Source organism: Hippocampus comes, unplaced genomic scaffold (genome assembly GCF_001891065.2).
Source record: "Hippocampus comes isolate QL1 unplaced genomic scaffold, H_comes_QL1_v1.1 scaffold345, whole genome shotgun sequence".
Taxonomy (NCBI): Eukaryota; Metazoa; Chordata; class Actinopteri; order Syngnathiformes; family Syngnathidae; genus Hippocampus; species Hippocampus comes.
The window spans coordinates 1,910,107-1,935,862 of NW_017805538.1; the positions used below are offsets into that span (position 1 = coordinate 1,910,107).

The window sequence follows — 25,756 nt, forward strand, 5'->3', positions numbered from 1 at the left end:
AACGCCCTGTTAGTCTATAATAATATTCCCGTGCAAAGTCTAGCAAAATACTTAAAGAAAGAAAACTCCACCCATGCACACGGTTAGTCTGCTTTGCACTAGACTTGGCACGAAAATAGTGCCCGAAATCTCAGTCATCTCTTGGTTCCGCCCCCCAGTCGCCATCATAAAGAACAACATACTCGGCACTGACCCAAGAGTACATGCGCAGGGTGCTGCCTGGCTAATTTGGACAGGACAGGGCCACCCAACCAATATTTCAGACCTCGAGTTCCTGCACAGCATCTGCACGTGAATTCACAATATTGTACAGTTCTGTTTGGGTGTGTGCGCCACGTGACGCCGCGTGGGCGGGGCTTGCTGCATATTCATCAGACCGTGGGAGCTACAGAGCTGCGGTTGGAAGACTAAGACGGAGCTCGGCTCTCTCGCAGCTGGATGGAGACCGACGGTCGCCCACACAGATGTGAATTGTCGCCACCGTCGAGCGTGTCACTCGCAGCCAAAGTCCAGTGACTGACTTGCGTCCTCCGCGGACGCTGATATCGCGGCTGCACACATGACAGACGTTCGGAACCTTTTTTGAATGAATTAGTTCTTATCAGCACGTGCGCGGCCATACGCTACAGCGATGGAGTCTATTTTAGACACTTTAACGGCCGATAAACTCTACCAACCTGGAGGCACACACCTGTTGGACCTGGAGGAACTCCACGACGGAGATTTCCTCACCAACGTGGTGAGTCACACACGCCGCTCACTTCTCGTGCGACACTGCGCGTAACCAAGTGCGCCTGCCTCCTGCCTGTAGCCTCCTTTTAATTGCTTTCAAAACAAACGCACTTTAGCTGGATGGTCCACCCGGACCCGGACTTAAGGAGACGGATCCTGCTTGACATCCGGTGCTGTTCCCTTTTCAACTCGTGTGTGCGTGCGCGCACGTGCGTGTGGGTCAAAACGAGTTCAGTAATAATGAGTCAACCCCCAAATTAACCCCTTTAAAGCGTAAAACTCCAGAAAAAGTGGTATTCAAAATGGGAAACAATAACTCCAGCTAACCTTACTCGTTTCTTCTTTTTATTCTACAGTATATAAGATAGATGGATTTTTTTTTTTTTTACCCGATTGGTGTGCTTACCTCTGGACGTTTCGGTATCATGCCACAGATCATCCAGACTGCGAAAAATCCAAAGAAAAAGAAGAAGTTAACGAAAGTAGACTAACTATTTGCATACATTGCAGTGGAGAACCTTTTTCTCATCATGTTTATTGTCAACACAAAGTTACTTCTCCAACCGCAGATTGAAAAGGGAAAAAAAATCAAAATTAAGACTACACATCACAGGATGATCACTCAGGCTTAACTTTCCGATAATCAGGCCTTCAATGACTTCAATCAGAAGGAGCGAATGGGTGTCAAAATCTGATTATCGATGAGTGTGTGTGTGTGTGTGTGTGTGTGTGTGTGTGTGTGTGTGTGTACCTCACATCAGATACGAGGTGACATGATCTTTCTGCAATACCATGAAATGATAGCTTTTCTATCCACAATATATCTCCCCTTTTTCAGTTGATTTTTTAGTTGTTGTTTTTCTAAATTTTTTCCCCATGGCACTGTACCAACCCAGCTCAACAAGGCACCTCTTGCTAAAGCCTCCAGGCACTATTACTAGTTTCAGTACCCGTTAAGGGTTGCTAATTAGCCAAGCACATTGGTCATCATCGTGTTATTGTCACTCTTGATGATTCACACAAAGGAATATCCAAATAAAACATACATAGTCTATTTATTCTGTTGGTGTGCCTTAGCTCTGGACACTTTAATATGATTGGTACTCCTTAGTGTCCGCTTTTTTGCAATGGCTTTTTTTTTTTTTTTATGACCATCTTCACTAAAATATACATTTTCTCCTTAATAGCCATATACTGAGACATAAGTACCGGTACTTGGATACCTCGTTCTCCTCCATTGTTGTTGTTGTTTGTCACCGGCCCTCGTTCTGAACGGATGGGGTCAACTCAATCACCAGTCACTCAGAGGATGGGTGACTCATCACACTCACATTCGTAGAAACAGACAATGTCGAGTCTTCAATGCATATGAAGACGTGACAACAGAAAAATCTTGTTATGAGGCAACAGTGCTAAACCTGAACTCAGCGCACAGCTGCCATCCACTGACCTTCATTCAAAAACAGCAGCAGCACCCAGGATCTGCTTCCACTGTGACATCATGCACCGGATCACAGCTGATGCAACGCCCTGTGACAAAATTGAATATTATGCTTATTTGTGAAGAAGCAATAGCAGTGGTGACAAGAAGCTCATTCCGGGAAATGGATGGCATTTTGTGTGATTCAGCAAAAAGGCAAGACACATGAGCCAAAGCACGCCTGACATTGTATCCTACAATCATCATCTTTTATGATTCCGTATGTTAAAGCCCTTGAACCAAAATGCATTCGTTTCTAACAAAAAAAAAGAAAAAAATGTCAAACACATAATTGCTTCACGAATAAATTATGCAAATTGTCTGACATTCTCGGAGAGAAATTTTGGTTTGCGCAGTTGAATGTTACGTTTGAGTCACTGATGAGCGAACGGCTCACTTGCCTGACTTGCGTTCAGGCAGCATGGCATGGGTTCAGGTCCCACTGAGTGTCACTGTGATTGACTGTTGCTGTTTGCCTTTCACCCGAAGTCATATCACAGAGGCCCCGATCACAAGTGGTGTGGAAAATGTATGGATGGAAGAATGGCTGTTGCATATGATTAATCTTTTACTTCTCAAAAACGCCAAGTGAGCAGTCGCATATTTGTCTGGAAAAATATGAATTCAGTCTCCTGTTCAAGATGGTCAAATGTTGAGAGCTCATCAAATTGAGAGAGGTTGTCATTATAACACTTCATGATGCTTGATGGTCTTTTTAATAACAGGTGCTCTCAGAAATTTGGCCAGCATTCTACATAGATGCTTAAACGTCAGTAGCAAATGGACCAAATCTGACATCTAAAATGGCAGTGTTTTGTTACCAAATGATTTTCCTTGACTTCAGATTCCAAAACTAGTTATCCATCATTCTGTTGTGTGGGGCATAATCTGGTGAAGTGAAAAGACATTGATCTGGTTTCAATCATAATGCCCCTCTGGGGGCAATCACAACTGTAATGTGGCCTGTGACGAAACGAGTTTGTCACCCCAACTTTATTCCATGTTCTATTGTAATTTCTCATTTTTCTTTTTTTGCGCTACTCCCCATTCAAACCCTGCACTCCAGCTGTAGAAAGGCACGCCCATCTTATTTGCATGCTCTCTTCGCATTGGCTGTGCAGCTGGAAGAAGGAATGCAAGCAGGCATAGTGTATGTGTGTGTGTGTGTGTGTGTGTGTGTGTGTGTGTACGTGTGTGTACGTGTGTGTGTGTCTCCTGTTTTCCTGAGAACTATAACTGACTTTAGTCTCCACATTAACTCAAGTGAAGCTAAATGCAGCCAAACCACTATAGCCACATGAAATCAAAGACAGTAGGGAGCACTGACTTCTTCTTTTAACTCTATGGCACAATTGCATTTTCATTTCAAACAATCAGAAAATAATCGTGATGAGCATCCAAATCCATGAACTGGTGAGACTCACAGTTATGTCATCCAACGCACGATTCCACTTTCCGAACAAAGTCAGTAAAAGTCCGATCAGTTGTCTGTAAAAGATGATGTGGTGTGGGATGTGTTAGAGCAGTGGCGCTCAAACGTTTTACACCAAGTGCCACTTTGAAAGATACTTAGGTCCCAAATTACAGTCATAATAACTAACATTACAATGCAGTCCCATTGTCGACCAAAGTCTTCATCAGCAATGGGAAGTTTTATTCAAGATGACAGTCTTTCCACGGGACCAAGGAAGGCCAGTGACAAAGTCCAGAGAAATATGGGACCATGGTCAAGGTGGAACCGGTAATGAGTGCAATAACCTCGCGGGCTGTTGACATGTAGCTTTAGTAGCAGCACAAGCAGAGCAGGCTTTAACAAAGTCAGTGACGTCGTTCATAATTTCCGGCCACCAAAATTGCTGCATAATTAACTGAAGGGTACGGTTGATTCTGGGATGGCAAGCTATCTTGGAACTGTGCCCCCATTGTAATACTTCTGAGCGGAGACGTGGGGGGCACCCAGCCAGAACCAAAGTCTCTTCCTGAGCCTCCTCAATTTTTCGCTCTATTTCCCACCTAAGCGCCTCCATGATGCAATGGTCTGGTAGGAAGTTGTCCTTTCTTCGTTTAGATCGTAAATTTGTGATAGTGCGTCGGGTTTGGTGTTCTTCAATCCTTTGCGGTTTGTTAATGTCAAATGTGTACCGTGTGAATAACAGAGCCCAGCGGGCTTGACGGAAGTTAAGTCTCTTAGCCGAACGAATGTATGATATATTCTTTTGATCGGTGTACACTGTGATCGGCTCCTTCGTGCCTTCCAGCCAATGCCTCCACTCCTGTAATGCTCGGACGGTGGCCAGTAGTTCCCTGTTTCCCACATCGTAGTTTGATTCGGTCTTCGTGTGTCGTCGAGAGAAGAAGGCGCAGGGGTGGAGTCTCTGGTCGATTGGTGAGTGTTAGGACAACACTGCCCCCACTCCTGAATGTGAAGGGCCCACTTCTACAACAAACGGAAGTTCGGTGTTAGGATGGCGTAAAAATGATGGGTTCATGAAAGTATTCTGGAGGTCATTGAAGGTGTCAGCATCGGAATTCCCTCGAAATTGTGTCTTAGTGGATGTGAGACGTGTTAATGGAGCTGCCATTTAGCTGTCATTTCAAATAAATCTTGAGTAGAAGTTAGCAAATCCCAAGAAACATTGCAGATACTTTCTAGTGGTGGGCGTAGGCTACCCAATCACTGAGTCTTCCAAGGATCACCTCTGAGCTGACCCCGCTCTCTCATGAACCCCAGGAATTGTATGGATTCAACACAGAACTCACATTTTTCTGCCTTAACAAATAGCTTGTTTTCTAGGAGCTGCTGCAAAACGGTTCGGACATGCTGTTGGTGTCCCTTTAGATTTTTGGGGAAAAAATCAATATGGCGTTGAGATAAACGAAACAACATATATGGAGTAGATCCCTGAGAACATCATTAATGAAACTTTAAAAAACGGCCGGTGCATTGCTAAGGCCAAATGGCATGACTAAATACTCAAAATGTCCTATAGGTGTCTTGAACACGGTCTTCCACTCATCCCCCTCACGAATTCTTACCAAATGGTAGGCACTACACAGGTGCAGTTTTGAGAACATTTTGGCTGACTGTAATGGTGCAAATGCTGAGTCCAAAAGCGGAAGAGAGTAATTATTCTTAATAGTAATTTCGTTTAGCCCTCGGTAATCCACACACAGATGCAAAGACTTGTCTTTTTCCTCATTAAAGAAAAATCCGGCCCCCAATGGAGACTTGGGTGGCCTAATGAGACCTGCTGCGAGTTTTACGAGACAACACACTCAAAATGAAGGCAATCCTAGTACTGTCTCGTGGTAGTAGGCTGTTGGTCGAGTAAATGAGACTGCAATGGTGCAGGAATTGACTGCAAGCACCAGTTCACCACTATAACGAGGCGGGTAAGGCAAGTTAATCTCCCGACTAGGTAGCGCGGGAGAGGTCGCTACAACAGGTGACGGGCGAGGCTCTGAGGGTTGCGATACTTGGGAACTTGGTTGGTCAGTACGAGACCCGAAAGCCTCGAACCGTTGGGCCAGCTAAGCAACTGCACTGCGGAGCTCCGTGAGCGCGAAGGCCTGCCGTCCCACCAGTCGTTCTTGGCTGGCGAGCGCATGCAAAATTTTATCTGAGTCTACAGAATGTATGGTCGGATAATTTGGTTATGGTTCCGGAAGGTTCCGGAACAGAATCAGACTCTACAAATGTAAACTCAGATAAACTTTACAAAAAATATTCATTTACAGCAAAAATGGTGCAAAGCTGACCAAATACTAATAATGATGGGGAGTGTTAGGACAACACTGCCCCCACTCCTGAATGTGAAGGGCCCACTTCTACAACAAACGGAAGTTCGGTGTTAGGATGGCGTAAAAATGATGGGTTCATGAAAGTATTCTGGAGGTCATTGAAGGTGTCAGCATCGGAATTCCCTCGAAATTGTGTCTTAGTGGATGTGAGACGTGTTAATGGAGCTGCCATTTAGCTGTCATTTCAAATAAATCTTGAGTAGAAGTTAGCAAATCCCAAGAAACATTGCAGATACTTTCTAGTGGTGGGCGTAGGCTACCCAATCACTGAGTCTTCCAAGGATCACCTCTGAGCTGACCCCGCTCTCTCATGAACCCCAGGAATTGTATGGATTCAACACAGAACTCACATTTTTCTGCCTTAACAAATAGCTTGTTTTCTAGGAGCTGCTGCAAAACGGTTCGGACATGCTGTTGGTGTCCCTTTAGATTTTTGGGGAAAAAATCAATATGGCGTTGAGATAAACGAAACAACATATATGGAGTAGATCCCTGAGAACATCATTAATGAAACTTTAAAAAACGGCCGGTGCATTGCTAAGGCCAAATGGCATGACTAAATACTCAAAATGTCCTATAGGTGTCTTGAACACGGTCTTCCACTCATCCCCCTCACGAATTCTTACCAAATGGTAGGCACTACACAGGTGCAGTTTTGAGAACATTTTGGCTGACTGTAATGGTGCAAATGCTGAGTCCAAAAGCGGAAGAGAGTAATTATTCTTAATAGTAATTTCGTTTAGCCCTCGGTAATCCACACACAGATGCAAAGACTTGTCTTTTTCCTCATTAAAGAAAAATCCGGCCCCCAATGGAGACTTGGGTGGCCTAATGAGACCTGCTGCGAGTTTTACGAGACAACACACTCAAAATGAAGGCAATCCTAGTACTGTCTCGTGGTAGTAGGCTGTTGGTCGAGTAAATGAGACTGCAATGGTGCAGGAATTGACTGCAAGCACCAGTTCACCACTATAACGAGGCGGGTAAGGCAAGTTAATCTCCCGACTAGGTAGCGCGGGAGAGGTCGCTACAACAGGTGACGGGCGAGGCTCTGAGGGTTGCGATACTTGGGAACTTGGTTGGTCAGTACGAGACCCGAAAGCCTCGAACCGTTGGGCCAGCTAAGCAACTGCACTGCGGAGCTCCGTGAGCGCGAAGGCCTGCCGTCCCACCAGTCGTTCTTGGCTGGCGAGCGCATGCAAAATTTTATCTGAGTCTACAGAATGTATGGTCGGATAATTTGGTTATGGTTCCGGAAGGTTCCGGAACAGAATCAGACTCTACAAATGTAAACTCAGATAAACTTTACAAAAAATATTCATTTACAGCAAAAATGGTGCAAAGCTGACCAAATACTAATAATGACGCTGGTGGTCACACCAGGAGAAAACAAGAGAAATCAAAAGCACTTGCAAAAGGCAAGGGAAAAATGCAAACGAAAATAGCTTGTCAACAAGGGACAAGATGACCAATCCATCCATCCATCCATCCATCCATCCATCCATCCATCCATCCATGTACCCATCCATTTTCTACCGCTCGTCCGGGGTCGAGTCGCGGGGGCAACAGCTTTAGCAAGGAAGCCCAGACTTCCCTCTCCCCAGCCACTTGTTCCAGTTCTTCCCGGGAGTTCCCGAGGCATTCCCAGGCTAGCTAGGAGACATACTCCCTCCAGCGTGTCCTTGGTTGTCCTCGGGGCCTCCCGCCGGTAAGACATGCCCAGAACACCTCACCGGGGAGGTGTCCAGGAGGCATTCTAATCAGCTGCCCGAGCCACCTCATCTGGCTCCACTCAACGTGGAGGAGAAACGGCTCGACTTTGAGCCCATCCCGGATGACCGAGCTTCTCACCTTATCTCTAAGGGCGAGCCCGGACACCCTGCGGAGAAAATGCCGAAACGGAGAGTAATAATAAACATTGGCAAACTACTTCCGGAAAAGAACAAGAATATGGAGCAATATCGGGATCACCTAGAAAACTGCACTTGAACAAATGGCATGAGCAAGGTGTCTTTTCCGAGAGTCATTTGTTGTTCCGGATGTCCTGAAATAGTTCGTGTTCAAATGCGGAACAGACGCACAGCGGAAAGACCGCAACACCACTGCCACCTGCTGGGGACTAGACAGAAAGGAATTATGACGCCGGATGAAAGCAGCAATCATTCATGTCATCTTTTGATCTGTCACATTTGCAAGTAGCTAACGCCGTATGAAGGATTAAAAAGATGATAAGGCGTAATTATTATTTGTGTTTGGTCCATTTCTTAGTTCACTGTTATTTGTTGTACAGTAGAAGAACACTGTTTGAAACTCATGAAAATAATCCAATTTAATAACATTTTTAATGACTCTATAATAATCATTGTTGTCAGTACCAGTGCTTTAAAACTGGCAATTTAAAAGCCGTGAAAGAAAAGGTTGCTGGTCCGCCAACAACATGTGCTTGTCTCAACTGGACCGTGGCACAAAAAAGGTTTGGGGACCACCGAATTGAAATATCAGACAGGTGATCAACTTTCTTGATGATTCGTTGGGCACGTTCACGTCTGCACCAGTGGTTGTAGCCAGGTGAAATAGAGGGCTTTCCTTCTTTTTAACTTTGGTTGCTCACTGGAGTTAAATCACCAGCCCAGAAACTATCATAGTCTCCTTTGTGAGAGCTTCGGTTTGTGATAAGTTAAGAAAAAAAAATCACAAAAAATTAAATTTGAGTGATAAGAAAGGACCAGAGAAGAATTTTTGTTTTTTTGAAAGGATCATTCAAATAATATTCTGGCCATACATACAATTTTAACATACTTTATAAGATGTCTTTCAATCACTGCAAAAGCTCTACCTTGAAATGAAACTCAACTATTCTTAAAACTGCTTTGTACTTGAAAACTAGAAAGAATATTTTCCTGGATCAAAAAGAAGCTTTAAACCGACTGCATGCATAGCTCGGAGCTCCATTGTAATTAGGGCTGCAACTAACTTACTTGAATAATAAATTAATTCGTCAATAATTTTGTTCATGAATCATTGAATCAGATAAAAAAAATAATTTCACTTTCTATTTAAAAAAAAAACAAAACAGGACATTATTTCCAAATTAACACTGCGGAAAAAGCACAAACGGAAATTAAGATGATATCACTGGTTTGGTACGTGACATAGGCAAAAATGTTGATCATTGTTTTCCAAAGTAAAAGCAGATGTTTGCAAAGCTCTTCTTCTAATTAAACACATAGATAATAAGTCCGCTTTCATGGAGGACTATATAATCTCAGAATATTTACTGTTGAGAAACTGACATTGTGAGGACTTGGTCAGTATTCAATGAAAAAAATTGTCTAAATAATTAAGCAAAATAATTATCGATCAAGATGATAATTGATTAGTTGTTGATTAGTCGTTGAGAGTCTCCTCAGACTCCCTGATTGTGATGTGAAACGGAACCAGATCCAGTTAGGAAGCGACCTTAAGATGGCACTGTTGCCAGATGCAAATTAAGGAGCAACGGGTTGCGTTGAGTGTTTGTAGAACATATCTCGCATGTCCTGCACCACAATCAAAGTGACAAGAGTTTGACACTGCCCCCTAGTTACCAGATAAGCCAAAATTTCATCTTCTGTGACTAGACTTTTGTCTTCTTTGCATTTGTGCGCAATGCTGCTTCTCACAGGTCAGTATTCCTACTTCAAAAGACATTTGGATTATTCGGTCAAAGCACGCCTGACATTGATAACAATTGTTATTGAAGGTATGCTTATGTTTGCACTGTGCTGTGGCGGTTGTCTCCAGTGCACAACACACTATAAAAATCAGGCGAACCCTACTTTCGATTGCACATTCACGCAACCTGGTGAATTTAAGGTGGCGTTCACTTTGTTACTCTTTCGCCTACTTTAGCTACTCTTGTCACTTGCAAATTGTTTGAATAGGTGCTCATAAACATGTTAATGGAAGCTAGCGGTGGCATGATAGTTGGCGCAATTTGGTGCGATAGATGCTTTGAGACAAAGCTTTGTTAATTACAGACTTAACCGGACACCTTGCATTCATAATTGCAGCTAAGCATAGGCAAAATCAGCTTTCCTGCCTGCTCTTTTCCTCCCTTGCTAATGACACACAAGTATGAGACTAAGCTGTAAGAGTTAAAGCGCTTCCCAGCATCGAGCTTTGTGCAAAGAAAATGAAAGGTCCACTTTGATGACAGTTCTCGCAACAAGTGTCTGTCCTAACGTTAGAACTAACCTCTCGTTTGTATTTGTATGGTTCTTGTGGTTGACGCAACTGACAGAGTAATCCCAATGGATCACTGAAGCATTTGGGGAACTTTCAAAAATTATAATGATCACGTTCGGCTGTTGTGAGAAACAGATTGAGGTCTGCAATAAGACAAGGCCAAGACAGATAGGACACATGTGACATGAGCATTGAAAGAGTTTAAATGTCTGTCGAGGCTTAAACATGAATCGCTTCTCAGATCAATGAGGCCGTGACAATGTTAAAAAAAATGTGAAAGATTAAGTCACATGCTCTATATCAAAGATTAAACACAACCCACATTCCTCTTTTCTTCGGCATACACAGCTGTTACAACGCCGCTATGACCGATGTGTCTTTATGAGCACAACTGTATGTCTGCCACCTCGTGATAAATTGTGATACATTCACTTGTGCTGAGAAGTTTACATACCCAAAGGGCACGGGTGCCCAAGTCCGGTCCTCGACAGCCGTGATTCAACCTGGTTTAGGCGTTTCCCTCCCCCAACACACCAGATTCAATTGATCAGCTCACCAGCAAGCTTTGTGGAAACCTGATAACGATCCTGACCATTTGAATCAGGTGTGTTGGAGGAAGGAGAAATCTGTCATGGGTGGGCAAAGTAGGGCTATAGTGTTTGGAACGAGAAAATTGTTGCTGCTCTGGTCCAAAAAGTTGTCCGCCAGCTCGCTGTACTTTGTCTTCTGTCCATTCTTAACCCTTTCTTGCAACCTGTAACCTGATAACATGATAAGCCCTCCACTGTAGTAACTGCTGTCCCTGAAAGGGTTAATACGCTTCCACCAAGTCATAAGACTACTTCTGCCGGTGGCATGATCCAGAGTTGTAATGGAAGTCGACAAATGGAACAGAAAAGTTTTTCTGTTTTTTCATCGTCATTATCAAGTGTTTCATCTTTTCTATCACCGAAACAGTGAAAAGGCAAAAAAATAAAACAAAACACTTCTGGGGCCCTCTTTTAGTAGTTTGGTATGACTTACCCGACAATGTGGAAACAGAAAGTAGTCTGCGCTCAGCGAAAGAACGAGTGCATCGTCATTTTCTTGCCAGGGCAATGATCTAGATCCGTGGATTTGCACTATGCCAGAGGTGGCCAACCAGTCAGAGACTAAGAGCCAATTTTTTTACTCTGTTACTGCAAAGAGCCACATCATACACATGGGCACACATGAACATCATCCCTTCCGCTTTCTCACACACACACACACACACACACACACACACACACACACACACACACACACACATGCACACGCGTTTGTATGTACACACGCACACACACACACACGACTTCTGCTCAGCCAGATGTATTGTAAATGTCACACACCAACATGATAATGACTGCTGCGGGGCAGTCATTTTCAACAATGAATAGTGTGTGCACTGTCTCACACACACAAACTCTCAGTTTAACCAAGTCCACAAACAAAAATAAAATAACGTTTTTCTCTTCCTATGCATGTTGCTGAGCACCTGAGTGCAGGAACTTCTGGCATTTCTTCTCTTGAACAATCCTCTTCACATCTGGCTTGTATTCCGTTGTTGCCAGTTGCAGCAGGCAAGGTCTGCATGCGAGTTGCAGCGGTGACTTACTACTTGGGTCAGCTTGCCATATACGGCAAACTTTTTTGACTGAAGATCGACTTTTAAAGCGACCAACCTCGCGCAATCAACCCGATCACGCACGTGCAAGAATATACACACACACACACACACACACACACACACACACACACACACACACACACACACACACACACACACACACGTTTTGCAGTACAGGTGGCCTAATGGATTTTGGTGCGTTTGATTGAGGAGCAGGCAGATAAATTCAAACCTCTGAGGATGTGCGTGGTGGAAGTCATCCGATTTCGTTCATGTACACTACAGTATGTGGCATCAGCAATGGACAATCCATCTGAATCATTTTAGAAATCAATTCATTGAACAGAGTATAATCATTATCATATGAAAAATATTTTAACAGCACCCAGCCACTGTTGTAAATGTGTCTGTGTGTTGGGGGAGGGTGGCGTTCCCACACAAGCGCACGATCAGGATGCAAAGCAGTCTCCAAGTGCCCATTTCACGTGCAGGGCCGACGACATAATTTGTAAGTGGAGAGCTTGCAGTTTACCTGCCAGTGTCATGCACGGACCCCTATTTCTGTTTCCGTCGTGTCAAGTGCAGTGAGCTTCCTCGAGAAATTTCCTTTTTGTACATAACATCAATGTTAATGTTCTATACTAGTTTGTGGTTCAACATAGCAGGAAAGGATGAGGAGATCTGCAGTATTTATTTCATGTCTAGCCATGTGGATCTTGTGGTCCATAACCTCCTACTGGAGCAAATACAATATTTCTTAATTTAATGTCACCCTATTAGTCATATGTGTGCTTATATTCCATGTGATTTCACAGAACATTGCACCCATCCCAGACCTTCAACGCAGGCATGTTCAACCGCAAAGACAAGCTAACATAATGTATGATGACATTTTGAGGTTAAAACTACATTTTAAGATGCTACACCGTTGTGACGTCAATTCACTTTTAATGTATGGTCATTGCTATTTCAATTTGATGGATGGATGTAGAGCACGGAATGGACCTGCGGCGCTGCTTTGTGGTTACTAGCAAGCCATTTGAGCACACTCAGACCATAGTTCATATTAAAATAACATTAATCCTCATTAGCTTTTTTAATTCATGCTTGTGAAGTGATTTGACATGCGGCGACAGTTCATGCTATTTTTGCACATGACCTCCCGCGTGTTTCCCGGAATCCAACATTGAAATGCAGTCTTCTTGCCTCATTCAAATCAAAATCTCCCTGGATGCCCGTGAAGTCTGAGCACCGCAGTGTCCCAGGCTTCCAGAACATCTCAGCTCGGTGACTCATCTGAGTTCAGGATGAACATGTGTTGTATGCAATGACATCAGCACAGTGGAGGTGACAATCGGGTCATTATAGACTGTTTGACTCATGGGAATGCCTTAAAATCCATTCATCTTCACTCCCTAATAGCAACGTGGGTGGTTATTTTGCTAACTTTCATAAGGGTGATTAATATGAAATCCATGAGCATTTTTTTTTTTTGATGGAGGCTCTTTACATGTAAACTGTCTGCCATTAACATTATGTTGACAAAGAACACTTTAGATTGATTAAAAAAAAAAAAAAACCTGTGTAAAAATAACAGACCCGCGTGGGGACTGACCAATACTATTCTTTTGTGAAAAAGTATCTGACTCAACAGATTTGAACATTGGTTTCCCTTTCGACAGTGATGGTACGCACAAATGACTGTGTGACTTAAACACAGTTCAAGCCCCACTGTGAAGAATTCATTTAAAAAATGGCAACTACTGTAGTTGTTGGCTCGTATGCTTCCTGACGACTGTTGATGTTTGCTTGAGCAAAGCACCAAATCCTTAGACCTAACTCAAGAGGTGCCGTACTGTTTGCGCTTTCTCACCTTTCTCTCTGACACTCTCGATGGACGGACCCATGTGTGTGATCTTGTTCTTCGAACGCTGTGCCAAATTTATAGACACAGTGACTATAAGCTGCATACCTTGAGAAATTATCTTTTGAGAAATACATTTTTTTTGAAACCGAAAACAAATTCAGTCCCCTTTGCTGAAGAAAGTCCAACTCATCCCCCGTAAAATAATATTTTCTGAAATTTCCCCTTCACTCGGCATCTGAGCGTCTGCGCAGCAGCTGTCCCACCTTCTTGAATCCATTTGTAACTTTTTGTGTTGCAGCCATTCTCAGGTGACCAGATGGACGACTTCAGCAGTGAATTATTCAGCAGCTTCTTTGAAGACCACCTGCTAGACCGCCCCCTGCTGGCAGACAGACATTCTTTCCTCCACATGGAAACAAACAGCAGTCCAGGTCACAATCATCATCTTTAACTTTGATTCTTATTTGATGCGGATGTACTGCACAAAGGGCAAACATATACAGTACCTCCACAGGATGAGTGATGCTTTCAGACATCCTGTGTTGTCTTCTCGCTTGCTGCCAGTTGAGGATTGAAGACGTGCTTTCAAGGAGTTGAAATCCAAGAAACACTCTGCAGCCAAAAAAAAAAAAATTTAAATGGCCTCTTCATTTCCTTGGATTCCTGTACGTTAGCCAGCTGCTTGACCCTTCAGCCAACATCCGCACAGAAATGAACCGCAAACCCTCAATTGGACTAACATTTCAAAGCCAACGGCATTGAGGCCAACTATATCGAATTCCCCCTAAAAAACGTTCAGGTAACCTCCTCCCTCACTCAGAGGTCAATTTCCAAAATTCACAAGTGCATATTGGCTTTGGCTTCCAAAAATCTGGACTTTTAACAGGTCAATGTTTCTGCCAAGTAATTCCGCCTTCGAAATGACCTTCATCGGGGCCGCACTACTTTTTCAGCAAAAGCACAATACCACGTTTACATTTTAATAGCAAATAAAATGCAACCACATCTACATAAATATGATTACATTTATTTTGCCAGCCAACCCAACGTGCTAATGACCTGCTTTAATTTGTGGCTTCACAGACATCCAAGGAGAACATAGCTACTCTTTGAGTGAAGACTCCGCCCCACAGAGCCCCGCCCTGTCAGTCAAGATGGACCAAGACTCTGGTGGGTGACTCACCTTTCCAATGACTTGCTTTTGCCAATCTCTTCGTCTGATTAGAAATAGATAATAGAAGTACTGGCTGCTTTGTTTGGTACAACATTTCTTTTCATTTTGCACACACACGCACGCGGGGGAAAGGCACAAAAGGTTTGTATAGGCTTTTAAAAATCCTTACTAACCAGGGATTTGATGCCCACCCACAAGAATAGGGAATGACAAAGACGACTTTGGCTGTCCAGCCTTCTTTTTTAACACGAGCTGTTGCTCTGGTTACAAGGCCAAACATCACTGAGCAATCGGGAGACGGCTTCACATTTATTTGCAGTCATGTTGTTGTTTCCCATGTCCTCGTTAATAGTTATTGTACAAGAAGGGTTGGAGGAAAGCGGCCTTCTTTCCTCCGCGTGTTCGTTGAATTTCGGACGAGGAGACTGTTGGTTCTTCAAATAAAGGCTGGAGCCAATGAACAGTTCCTTCGAAAGCTTTTAATAACAGAATATTCCGGGCACCCGCGAATTACAGACAATGGCTGCGCGTCACGAGTGCGAAGCAGGAAGAGAATCACATCATTTTTATATTATCAGAAGGGCGGTACCGAGGCACAAATTGTGACATCATAACGTTCGTTTCTCCTAAACCGATTCTCAGCTTGGCGCATTCCAAAGTTTGTGCGTCTCCAGCAGGGAGTATTCCAATTCTAGGTGATGATTGTTACAAGGACGCCAAGCTACACTGCGGGCATGGGGAAGTTATACAGCATAACTAAATATGAGCAGAATACAGACTTCAGAAGATAAGTTTACAATACCCTGGACTGCTCCATGTGTGTTGTTTGAAGGTTTATAATTTACAGCAACATGTTTTTTTTTTTTTTTTTGATTTCCATGTAATAGCTGTTAATACATTATTTTACATGACAGTTTAGCATGGAACAGCTTGGGGTGACAAATAAACATAAGAACATTTTGCCTCTTAATTGTATAAGTGGTTGGGAAGTGCCCTACCCTAACAGATACTCTTGAATATATTGTAGATATCCATCCATCCATCCATTTTCTAATCCCTTCTTGTCATCACAAGGGTCGCGGGCGTGCTAGAGCCCATGCCAGCTGTCTTCTGGTAGTAGGCGTGGGTACACCCTGAACTGGTTGCTAGCCAATCACGGGGAACACATAGACAAACAATCATCCGCGCTCACACTCACACCTAGAGACAATTTAAAATGTTCCATTAACGTGCCGTACATGTTTATGGAATGTGGCAGAAAACCAGAGAAAACACAAGCAAGCACAGGAATAATAATGAAAACTCCAGACAGGAAGGCCGGGCCTGGAATCGAACCCTGCGCCTCTGCACTGAGAGGGGGACGTGCTAACCAGTCGATCACCGTATCGCCTTACATTAAATATGACAAAATCATCACAAAAAAAAATTTATTACAGCGTGGAAGGTGAGGCTGCAACGATGTGCAGCCAATCAGCTCACGGGATAAGTCCATTTCTGCTCTTATTGGTCGGATGTTGCGCCCAGAACCAGTCCCGTGTTGTATGAGTGCCAGCGGCATGTAAAGTACAGGACAGGCTTGTACAACGCCCGAGTCAATACGTCTCATTGTTCGGCATGCAGGGAAACTTCTCTTTCACGCATCAAAATTAAACGACGCACCTTGCCGCAATATGACTGCCGACGCCTCTGTATTTTTTTCATGTCTATTTTTTTTAATCATTTTTATTTATTTAGTGTTGTTTTTTTAATGAATACAGCATTTTGGAAAAACCCGCGAAGCACTGAAGCCGCAAAACATGAAGTGCGAAGTGGCGAGGGATTACTCTATATGTATGTACACACGCAGAAGATCGATATAAATCACATTGAACAGTGCTTTCGGGTTAGCAATCCAGTATCCAAATCTCCAATTACATGCAATTTACCGCGCACTCGCCTGTCTGTCTAAACCAGGGGTGGCCAAGCAGTCAGAGCCAATTTTTTTTACTGTGTTACTGCAAAGAGCAAAATTCAGTTGTCATCTGACTGCTTGCCCTGTATGCCAATCAAGTCACGGGATTGATGATAGGCTGACATCGTAAATTCTGTTGTATTTAGCGCCATTGATTGAATAGCAGTGCCACCGCCGAGGCGTTTTCGATGCGTGTCATGTGAAAGCCCGGGAGCCGCATTGAACTAGCCAAAGAGCCGCCGGTTGGCCACTCCTGGTCTAAAGTTTCAGTGTACTTCTCCATCTCTACAGATTGTCACCCCAGAAAAAAAAGAAAAAGTCCACTAAAAACTTGTAGTCCTATAAAATAATCTTAATGTTTACACTAACAGTGTACCGATGTTCGCAATGAAAAGGCAAAGTTGCCCACCACTGTGGTCGACCGCATGGGATTATGGGACATGATACTATTTTTAGCACAAAGGGTTGACCCCCTCTATTGAGTTAACGGTACATAATTGGAAGATTAAATCATCTTGTAGATTCAAATGCAAAACATTGTCCAGTTACTATAATATGGAAAAATACTTTCAAATAAGTCTGGACGAAGACTCACCAACGATATCCCTCTGCCCCCCTCTTTTGGCTGACTGCTATCGCTTACAGACTAATCAGTAAATCAGTCAACCGTTTATTTTTATGTAGCTGGGCCATAAAAGGAGTCTTAAAGTAAGATGTCCACTTTATATTTGCCTTATGTACCCTTTTATTTATTTGGTTTTTAGCATTTACAACTTACAGGCTAACGCTTTTTTTCCTGCTACTAATAGCCTCATGCTATTTCCCTTACCCTTTTTATGTCAGGTTTGTAATCGGATGCTGTGTCAGTTTACATCATCTAAAGCATGTTAATTGCTTTTAACTCTGGATCATAACATTGTCACTGTCACTCAGCGAGGATCAGCTCCCCTTGTGTGTGTGTGTGTGTGTGTGTGTGTGTGTGTGTGTGTGTGTGTGTGTGTGTGTGTGTGTGTGTGTGTGTGTGTGTGTGTGCGTGCGTTTTAATCAAGTGCGTTTTATCATCAGAAAATGAATACACAAAATTACATATTACCTTTTGGCGACGAAATCATATGTTTTAATTGTAGCAAAAAAATGAATAAAATAAGATTATCATATGCTCACTGGATCATAAATGAATAAATAGTGCCCATCATGACTCCATCACTTGATCACACATTCAATTAAAATGTTCAACGAAGGAGGGTGGAAAAACACACTGATGTGATGGTGTTTTTCCAATTTTTATGAAAAGGAATGAATGAGGCGGCCCTGTGGTTGAGTGGTTAGTGCATCGACCTCACAGTGCACCGGTACCGGTTCGATTTCAGCTTCGGCCTCCCTGTGTGGAGTTTGCATGTTCTCCCCTGGCCTGCGTGGGTTTTCTCCTGGTACTCCGGCTTCCTCCCACATTCCAAAAACATGCATGGCAGGCTGATTTAACACTCGAAATTGTCCCTTGGTGTGAGTGTGAGCGCGGATGGTTGTTTGTTTCTGTGTGCCCTGTGATTGGCTGGCTGGCAACCGGTTCAGGGTGTCCCCCGCCTACTGCCCGAAGACAGCTGGGATAGGCTCCAGCACCCCCCGCGACCCTTGTGAGGATAAAGCAGTTCAGACAATGGATGGGTGGTGGAAGGAATGAATTCAGCACAAAGCCAGGCAACCTCACGTGGTGGCTGCTGCCGGAGCGTACAGGCGGAGGTTGGCGGGCTCAATCGAGGGCGTGAGAAACGAGGGGCTTGCGGGGAAGCCCGCTGCATGCTCGTGGCGCATCCTGCATACGTTGCCGCGGTCTCTCGGACAGTGAAATTTACTGACGGTCTTAAAATAGCGGTGACGAACTGTAATTTAGCGATGACAGAATCGTAAAGTAACGATGATGGAGTGATGGAATGACGGACTGACGGACTGACGATTACAGTTTGGTTTGGCTTGTGATAATTGATTTAACATTGACAGAAGTGACGGACTGATGTGCCAGACTTGCGGGCCGGTGAAATTTACTGACAGTCTTAAAATAGCAGCGATGAACAGTAATTTAGGGATGACGGAATCGGAAAGAAACACGGTTAAAGTAACTGACGGTTACAGTTTGGTTTGGCTTGAAATAATGACGGACTGACGATGATGGATGGGTGGCCCGGCCGCTGGTGAATGACAAACCGGCAAAATTAACGCGCCCATCTCTGGTTATGACACAATTTGTGTGCGAGAAGTGCAGGTTCTTCTTCGTCCTTCTCTCCTCCTGGTCTGGTTTTGCATCTCTGCCTGATTGTCTGCATGCTCCTCTGTTCTCCATTTATCCTGGGTATCCTTCTGACTGTTCAGTTTTCCCACTAAGTAAGCCCTGCCCACCTATCGCGCGTTCGCACACACACACACACACACACACACACACACGCACACACACACACACACACACGCACACACACACACACACACACACACACACAGCACTATGACAAGCATATGGTTTTGAGTGCTGTCTTGCCAAAGCCAGAAGAACCTCTCTCTCTCTCTCTCTCTCTCTCTCTCTCTCTCTCTCTCCACTTTAACTCTCAAACTTAATACAATTCAGTCCTCATTAGATTATGTTTTATGACCTGAAATAGATTCTGCTTGGTTTTGAATGCCATTTGCACAGTTTGTTTTGAACGATGCCAAAGAGTGAGTCCGCTGAAACAAACTCTCCAAAGTCAAGAAGAAGAGTACATAAGGAAGATCCCAAACAAGACTACGGTAACGTTTGATGGGGTCAAAGAGGTTTATAAATGAAGATATCAAAAGTATGAAAATGTTTCTCCAAAAAAACTCAGCAAATAAACTAGGTGTAATCATCAGGTTTGCAAAAGGAAACACAACGCGAGATCTTGCCCCAAGTGGAGGAGTTTAAGTATCTTGTTCACGAGTGAGGGCAGGAGTGAGCGTGAGATCGACAGGCGGATCGGTGCAGCGTCTGCTGTCATGCGGACTATATTGGTCTGTCGTCGTGAAGAAGGAGCTGAGCCGAAAAGCGAAGCTCTCAATTTACCAGTCCATCCACGTTCCAACCCTCACCTTTGCTTCTGAGCTGTGGGTCGTGACCGAAAGAACGAGATCCAGGATACAAGCGGCCGAAATGAGTTTCTTCTGCAGGGTGTCCGGGCTCTCCCTTAGCAATATGGTGAGAAGCTTGGTCATCTGGGAGGGGCCTCAGAGTTGAGCCGCTGCTCCTCTCTGTTGTTGTCTACTGTACATTGTAATGCAGTGTAATGTGCAATTATGTTTATATCCATGCCCCAGTAGTCGTGCCAAATACAAATATTTGTGTGGTGGAAACATGCTTCTGCACAGAAGCAGCATTGCTGAAGTCCCATTAGTCCTCATTCATTGTTCTACATAAAACGTTAGTGCAGTGTCTGAGGTGTAGGGCGTCACTTTTGTCCCACAAAAACGTACAGCCTCTAACTCTCTTGAAGCGCACACACTGCGCAGACTATTATTAATATCTCTTCACCTCGGCACACAAACGACCAGCGTAACATAACAGCTGTCTCTTTAGCACATCATATCTGCACCCCTCACTTCAGGCACCACTAATCAACCTGTGCTTAATCCAACTGTTACATTCATGTAGCAGTTGGATTGGGTTAAAAACGAATTAGTCATGGGGAACAAGGATGACATAATACAAAAGTAGCTGTTGTGTTACCATCTGGGACGCTCCATTAATGTCACACTAGAGCTAACCCAATACCATGCACATCAAAAATAATGATGCAAACGGTAGAAGGTTATATCGTACGGTACACGTTTTTTAATTGCATTGGAGTATGGGCTGATATCTGACAGCTCTATCTTTGTAACTTGTTATTTCAACCTGTCCATCCATCCATCTTTTTTTACTTTTGTGGGGTCAAATTGTGGAGGCAGCAGCTTGAGCAGAGAAGCCCAGATTTAGCTCTCCCCAGCCACTTCATCCAGCTCTTGTGGGGGCGGGAGGATGTGGGGGGTCTGATGATGTTCCCAGACAAGCCAGCAGACACAGGGCCCTATATTCGTGCTGAGTGCAAGTCTAATTGTGCATATTAGTAGAGTTTTCTTTGTTTTGATATTTTGCTCGACTTTACACAGGTAGAATTGGGAGCAATGGGGTGTTTGTACCTTTGTGGTCGTTGTGGGATGGAAGTAGTCGTTTTCTGGCCAATCCTTGCATCAAAATCACGGCGTTGCGGAAACCTATTGTGCGGAAAGTGCACAGCATTTCTAACATGGAAGCAACTTTTCGGAGTGTGTTTGAATTGGATTGTTAGTGACTCGTGGAATAGAAAACAACGTGTTAAACTAGGAAACTGTTGCTCTATGTCCTTGGACACGAGTTATGGAGTCTTACGGGGTCAGTATGGGTTCCAATCTATTAATATTACCGTACTGTACAGTTAATGTCAATTATCGGTGTAACGTTTTTGAGGTGTTAAGCCAGTTTTGTTTGCAGAGCATACAATAAATCGGGGGTCTTGGCAGTATTGAAATCATATTCTACATAGAGCTCTTAAATTCAGAAAAGAGCAAATTGTAGTCGTACAGATAAATAATCATTAAATCTTTGCAAAATAAAAACAATGCTGTAGTAAAATACAACAGGGAAATGTTTAAATAGATGGGGATGACAATTATAAGGTTACTGAAAACACACTTTTGGGAGGAATAAATGTGAGATGAAAATCTCACTTGGAAGCTTTGCATAAACCATCTTGCAGTCCAGATTTTAGAATCAGAATCAGAATCATCTTTATTGGCCAAGTATGTAGAATACACAAGGAATTTGTCTCCGGTAGGAGAGGCTACCCTACTATCATCAATAACAAGCAACTACGATAAACAAGGACATGACAAATAAGTATGGAAAGACATTCCGTAATGTAAGGGAACCGTTGTGCGGTAGTACCATCCAATGACAGCTGTGAGACAATGTGCAAAGTGTCAAGCAGAGCTAAAGTGATCAGTGGGAGAATACAATACTGTAACAGTTGAGCAGTTGGTGCAGATAAGCATTGCACCATTTTAAAGTGACCAGTAGCAGTATTCGTAGAACAAGTTTAAGTGTGCAATTGTACAGAAGTCCTTGAGTGCTTTAAAGTGTCTGGTGCTGTGGAATAGAGATCAGTGACAATGGTTCAAGTAAGTACAGAGCTGGAGCGACAATGATTATTGCGGTAATGCTGTTCCACAGGAGTGTGCAAAAATGCAAAGAGCCACTATACAGGTCGATTTGGGTTACTGTTTAGAGAGTTAATGGCTAGGGGGAAGAAGCTGTTTGAATGTCTGCTGGATTTGGTGCGCACGGACCGGTAGTGCTTGCCTGAGGGGAGTAGCTGGAAAAGGTGGTGGGCAGGGTGTGGGGGGGGGGTCCAGTAGGATTTTCCGTGCCCTTGTCTTGGTTCTTCTGGTGTGCAAGTCCTCAAGAGTGGGTAGGGCAGCGCCAATGATTTTTTCCGCAGTTCTAACTTTCCATTGCAGTCAGATTTTGTCCTTTTTTGTGGCGGCCTTAAACCAAACCGTGATGGAAGAACAATTGCACTATTGTACAAAGCAAAACAGGTTTTGGGTAGCACATGTATTTATTATAACACAAAAATTGTGTAGTCCTCATTAGTTTCACCATATCCAAGCCACTGTGCAGAGACAGCTACTGAGGTTCAATATAACCTCTGCATATTTCTGCAGAAAAAGCATCATCAACAGAGTGGGTTATATGGGGAGCTCACACATTTATTGTTTTTTACAGTCAAGGATATTGAAAATTATCACTCAAATAGAACAACAAATTGCACAAATCATGTTCAGTGCAAAAATTGCAAGGAACTATTTGAAGCATTTTTAGTCAGAGGTAGATAAAAATATAATTGAATTGTTTGAATTTGATTGCTTTGCTTAAAAAAAGCAAGAGTGAGAACTACAATCAGTTTTGGTTGTATTTCAATGTGGGCTGACCCTCTGGAAATACTCGAAACGAGTAAACGCCACACAGTTCATAAAGACATGTCTCTCGAGAGAAAGATGGAGGGGGATGTTTAACCAATACGAGGGCCTGCTTTTCTTTTCTTTTGAAGAAAAAGTATCATCTTTATTTGTCTTATATATCCGCCTACTCGGGATTCGACCTCTGCTTTTGTCCCATCGCACTAGTGGACACAGCAAAGACACATTGGTACTGGGTCACACTGGAGCAAGGGGCTATTTAAGCGCCTGATGATCAGTTAGGGGCATGCTGTCTTGCTTAGGGACACCACAGCCGTGTATCCAGTGGGTGTCGGGGGTGGATGGTGGTTCGTCGCGGTCACAGGCGACAATCTTAACATTCTTCTTTTTTTTACCTTACATTTTTCGCTTATTGTAATTAATGGCTTAGGGAAGTTGAACAAGTGATTTTATTTATGACTGAGGTTTTGTAGAAAAGGGGTGGGATTCAGTCAGAACAGCTTCTTCTGACTCCTTTCCAAACATGGACAACATATAATGGCTGTTGGTTTGTTGTTCATGTTGTTTTGAACTGTTGGTGTAGGCGAAGAGACAAATTAATTAGCATCTTATATCATTTCCATGTGGAAAATGAATATTTTAAAAGACATGTTGACATCTCTTAGGCCCATCTGTGTCCATCGAGTGATTTTAGCTCTTGCGGGTTCAGCTCGATTATTATTATTATAAGTTCACATGTGGAGGCTCACGTTTGATTCCCAAATGTTTTGTCCTCCACTCGACTTACTGATTCATGAAGGTCCATGATGAGGCCAAGCTATGCGTTTTATTGTCGCTGCCGCCCGCCATGCCACACCAATTATTGCTTTATTACAGCTTCTGTCCTGCTGAGAACACAGTTTTCTCCCTTCACCCGCTGGGATGACACAGTTTGCAGCCTATTATTTTTAACCATAACTCTTCAATGAGTATAAAATTTGTCGTAAATATCAACTTCTACTAAAGTAGCATTAATGCCTCATAAACTCTGATGCCGTTAAATTTAATAATACTATTATGTTACTTCTACCAGTAGCTAAGATGGTTGCTTTTGCTGCTCGTTAAAGAATGGTGGTGCAGGTATCTCAGCTATAGCTCATAGCTTCACAAGGCTCAGCATGCAGTAGGTCGTATCTCATGAAGAGAGTTAACCTCAAACTTTCAACAATATGAATGAGAGATTCTGAGTGAGCACATTAACCAGTTACGTCAGTCAAAGCCGAACCATCTTTTCTATCTTTATTTTTGACTGTATTGTATATAAGGTGTTGCCCATGGAGAGGGGTGTCGATCAGGTGTCGGTATATTTATTGCCCCAGGGCTTGGTGCCTCAGCATTGGGTTTCACCACGGTGGACGAGAGGGTAGCTCCCCTTTGTCTTCGGAGAGGGGGAACGGGTGCGCACTGTTGTTTGTGCTTATGCACAAAGAAGGATAGAGTGCCCACCCTTTTTGGAGTCCTTGGAGCCTGTGCTGGAGTGCGCCCCTGCCAGGGACTCCATCGTTTTGTTGGGAGACCATAGTGCTCATGCGGACAATGACAATGAGTACTGGAAGGGTGTGAAGCGGAGCTGTCAACCCATCACCATCTTGTGGCGTGTTAGCTCTGATGGTGGGGGAAGATGCCAGTCCGGCCTTGCAGACCCAAATGTATTATCAGCGTCTGCTTGGAATGTCTAGCAGAGTCCCTTGTCAGAAGGAGTTTCACATGCCACCACCGGCAGAACTTTACCCATATCCTTGGAGAGGTGGGGACATTGAGTCTGAGTGGGCCATGTTCTCCGCCTCCGGAGCTGTGGCCGGGAGGTGGTCGGTGCCTGTCGTAGCGGTAAATCCCCAAACCTGTTGGCGGACACCAACAGTAAGGAATTTCGTCAAGCTGAAGGAGTCTGATCAAGCTTTTTTGGCATGTGAATCTCTGGAGGCTTCTGATGGGTACCGGTTGGCCAAGCAGCTTTGGCGTTCATCAGGGCAAAAACTCTGGCGTGAGAGGAGTTCGGTGAGGTCATGGAGAACAACTTCCAAATGGCTTCAATGAAAAACTGGTCCACTATGAAGCGTCTCGGGGGGGGAAGCTTTGCACCATTAACACTGTGTATAGTGAGAATGGGGCACTGCTCATCTAGACTAGGGACGTTGTGAGTCGGTGGAGAGAATACTTTGAAGACCTCCTCAATTGACATGCATCTGAATTGGCAGACCAAACTAGTGGACCTCCTTTTTTAAGAAGTTGGTCCAGAGGATGTGTTCCAGCTACTGGGGTATCACACTGCTCAGCTTTCCTGGTAAGGTCTATTCAGGGGTGTTGGAGAGGAGGGTTCATTGGGAAGACAAATCATTCAGGAAGAGCAGTGTGGTTTTTCTCCTTGCCATGGGACAGTAGAATAGCACTAGACCCTCGGCAGGGTCCTCGAGGGTGCACGGGAGTTCACCCAACCAGTCTACCTGTGTACATGGAGAAGGCGTTTGACTGTGTCCCTCTGGTGTTCTGTGGAGGGGTGCTTCGGAATATGAGGTACCGGAACACCCTGATATGGGCTATCCAGTCGTTGTACCACCAATGTCAGAGTTTGATCTGCATTGTCGGCAGTAAGTCTGATTCATTTCCAGTGAGGATTGAACACCGCCAAGGCTGTTCTCTGTCACTTCATTTCCTTTATGGACCCTGCAACACACTGACGAGTGGTCTCCAAATCCCCTTGTCACATGCGCGGCTCTCTACATCACTTGCAAGGGGAGATCTTGCAGTTTACCTGTATAAATACAGTTTGCACTCTCATATGTCATGCCCAGACCCCAGCGATTCAATTTCTTCTTCCGCAATGTCAAGACCTGCAG

At 43.9% G+C, this 25,756-nt stretch overlaps 1 protein-coding gene across 1 annotated transcript in view; it reads left to right on the forward strand.

Moving 5' to 3' along the window:
• Positions 1-285: 285 nt before the first annotated feature.
• The window catches only part of creb3l1 (cAMP responsive element binding protein 3-like 1), a 38,492-nt gene continuing 13,021 nt past the window's right edge, over positions 286-25,756 (forward strand). The window contains exons 1-3 of the mRNA XM_019878563.1: positions 286-739; positions 14,054-14,186; positions 14,839-14,925. Coding sequence (XP_019734122.1) covers positions 632-739; positions 14,054-14,186; positions 14,839-14,925 — 328 coding nt within the window. The 5' untranslated portion in view covers positions 286-631. The remainder of the gene's footprint in view (positions 740-14,053; positions 14,187-14,838; positions 14,926-25,756) is intronic.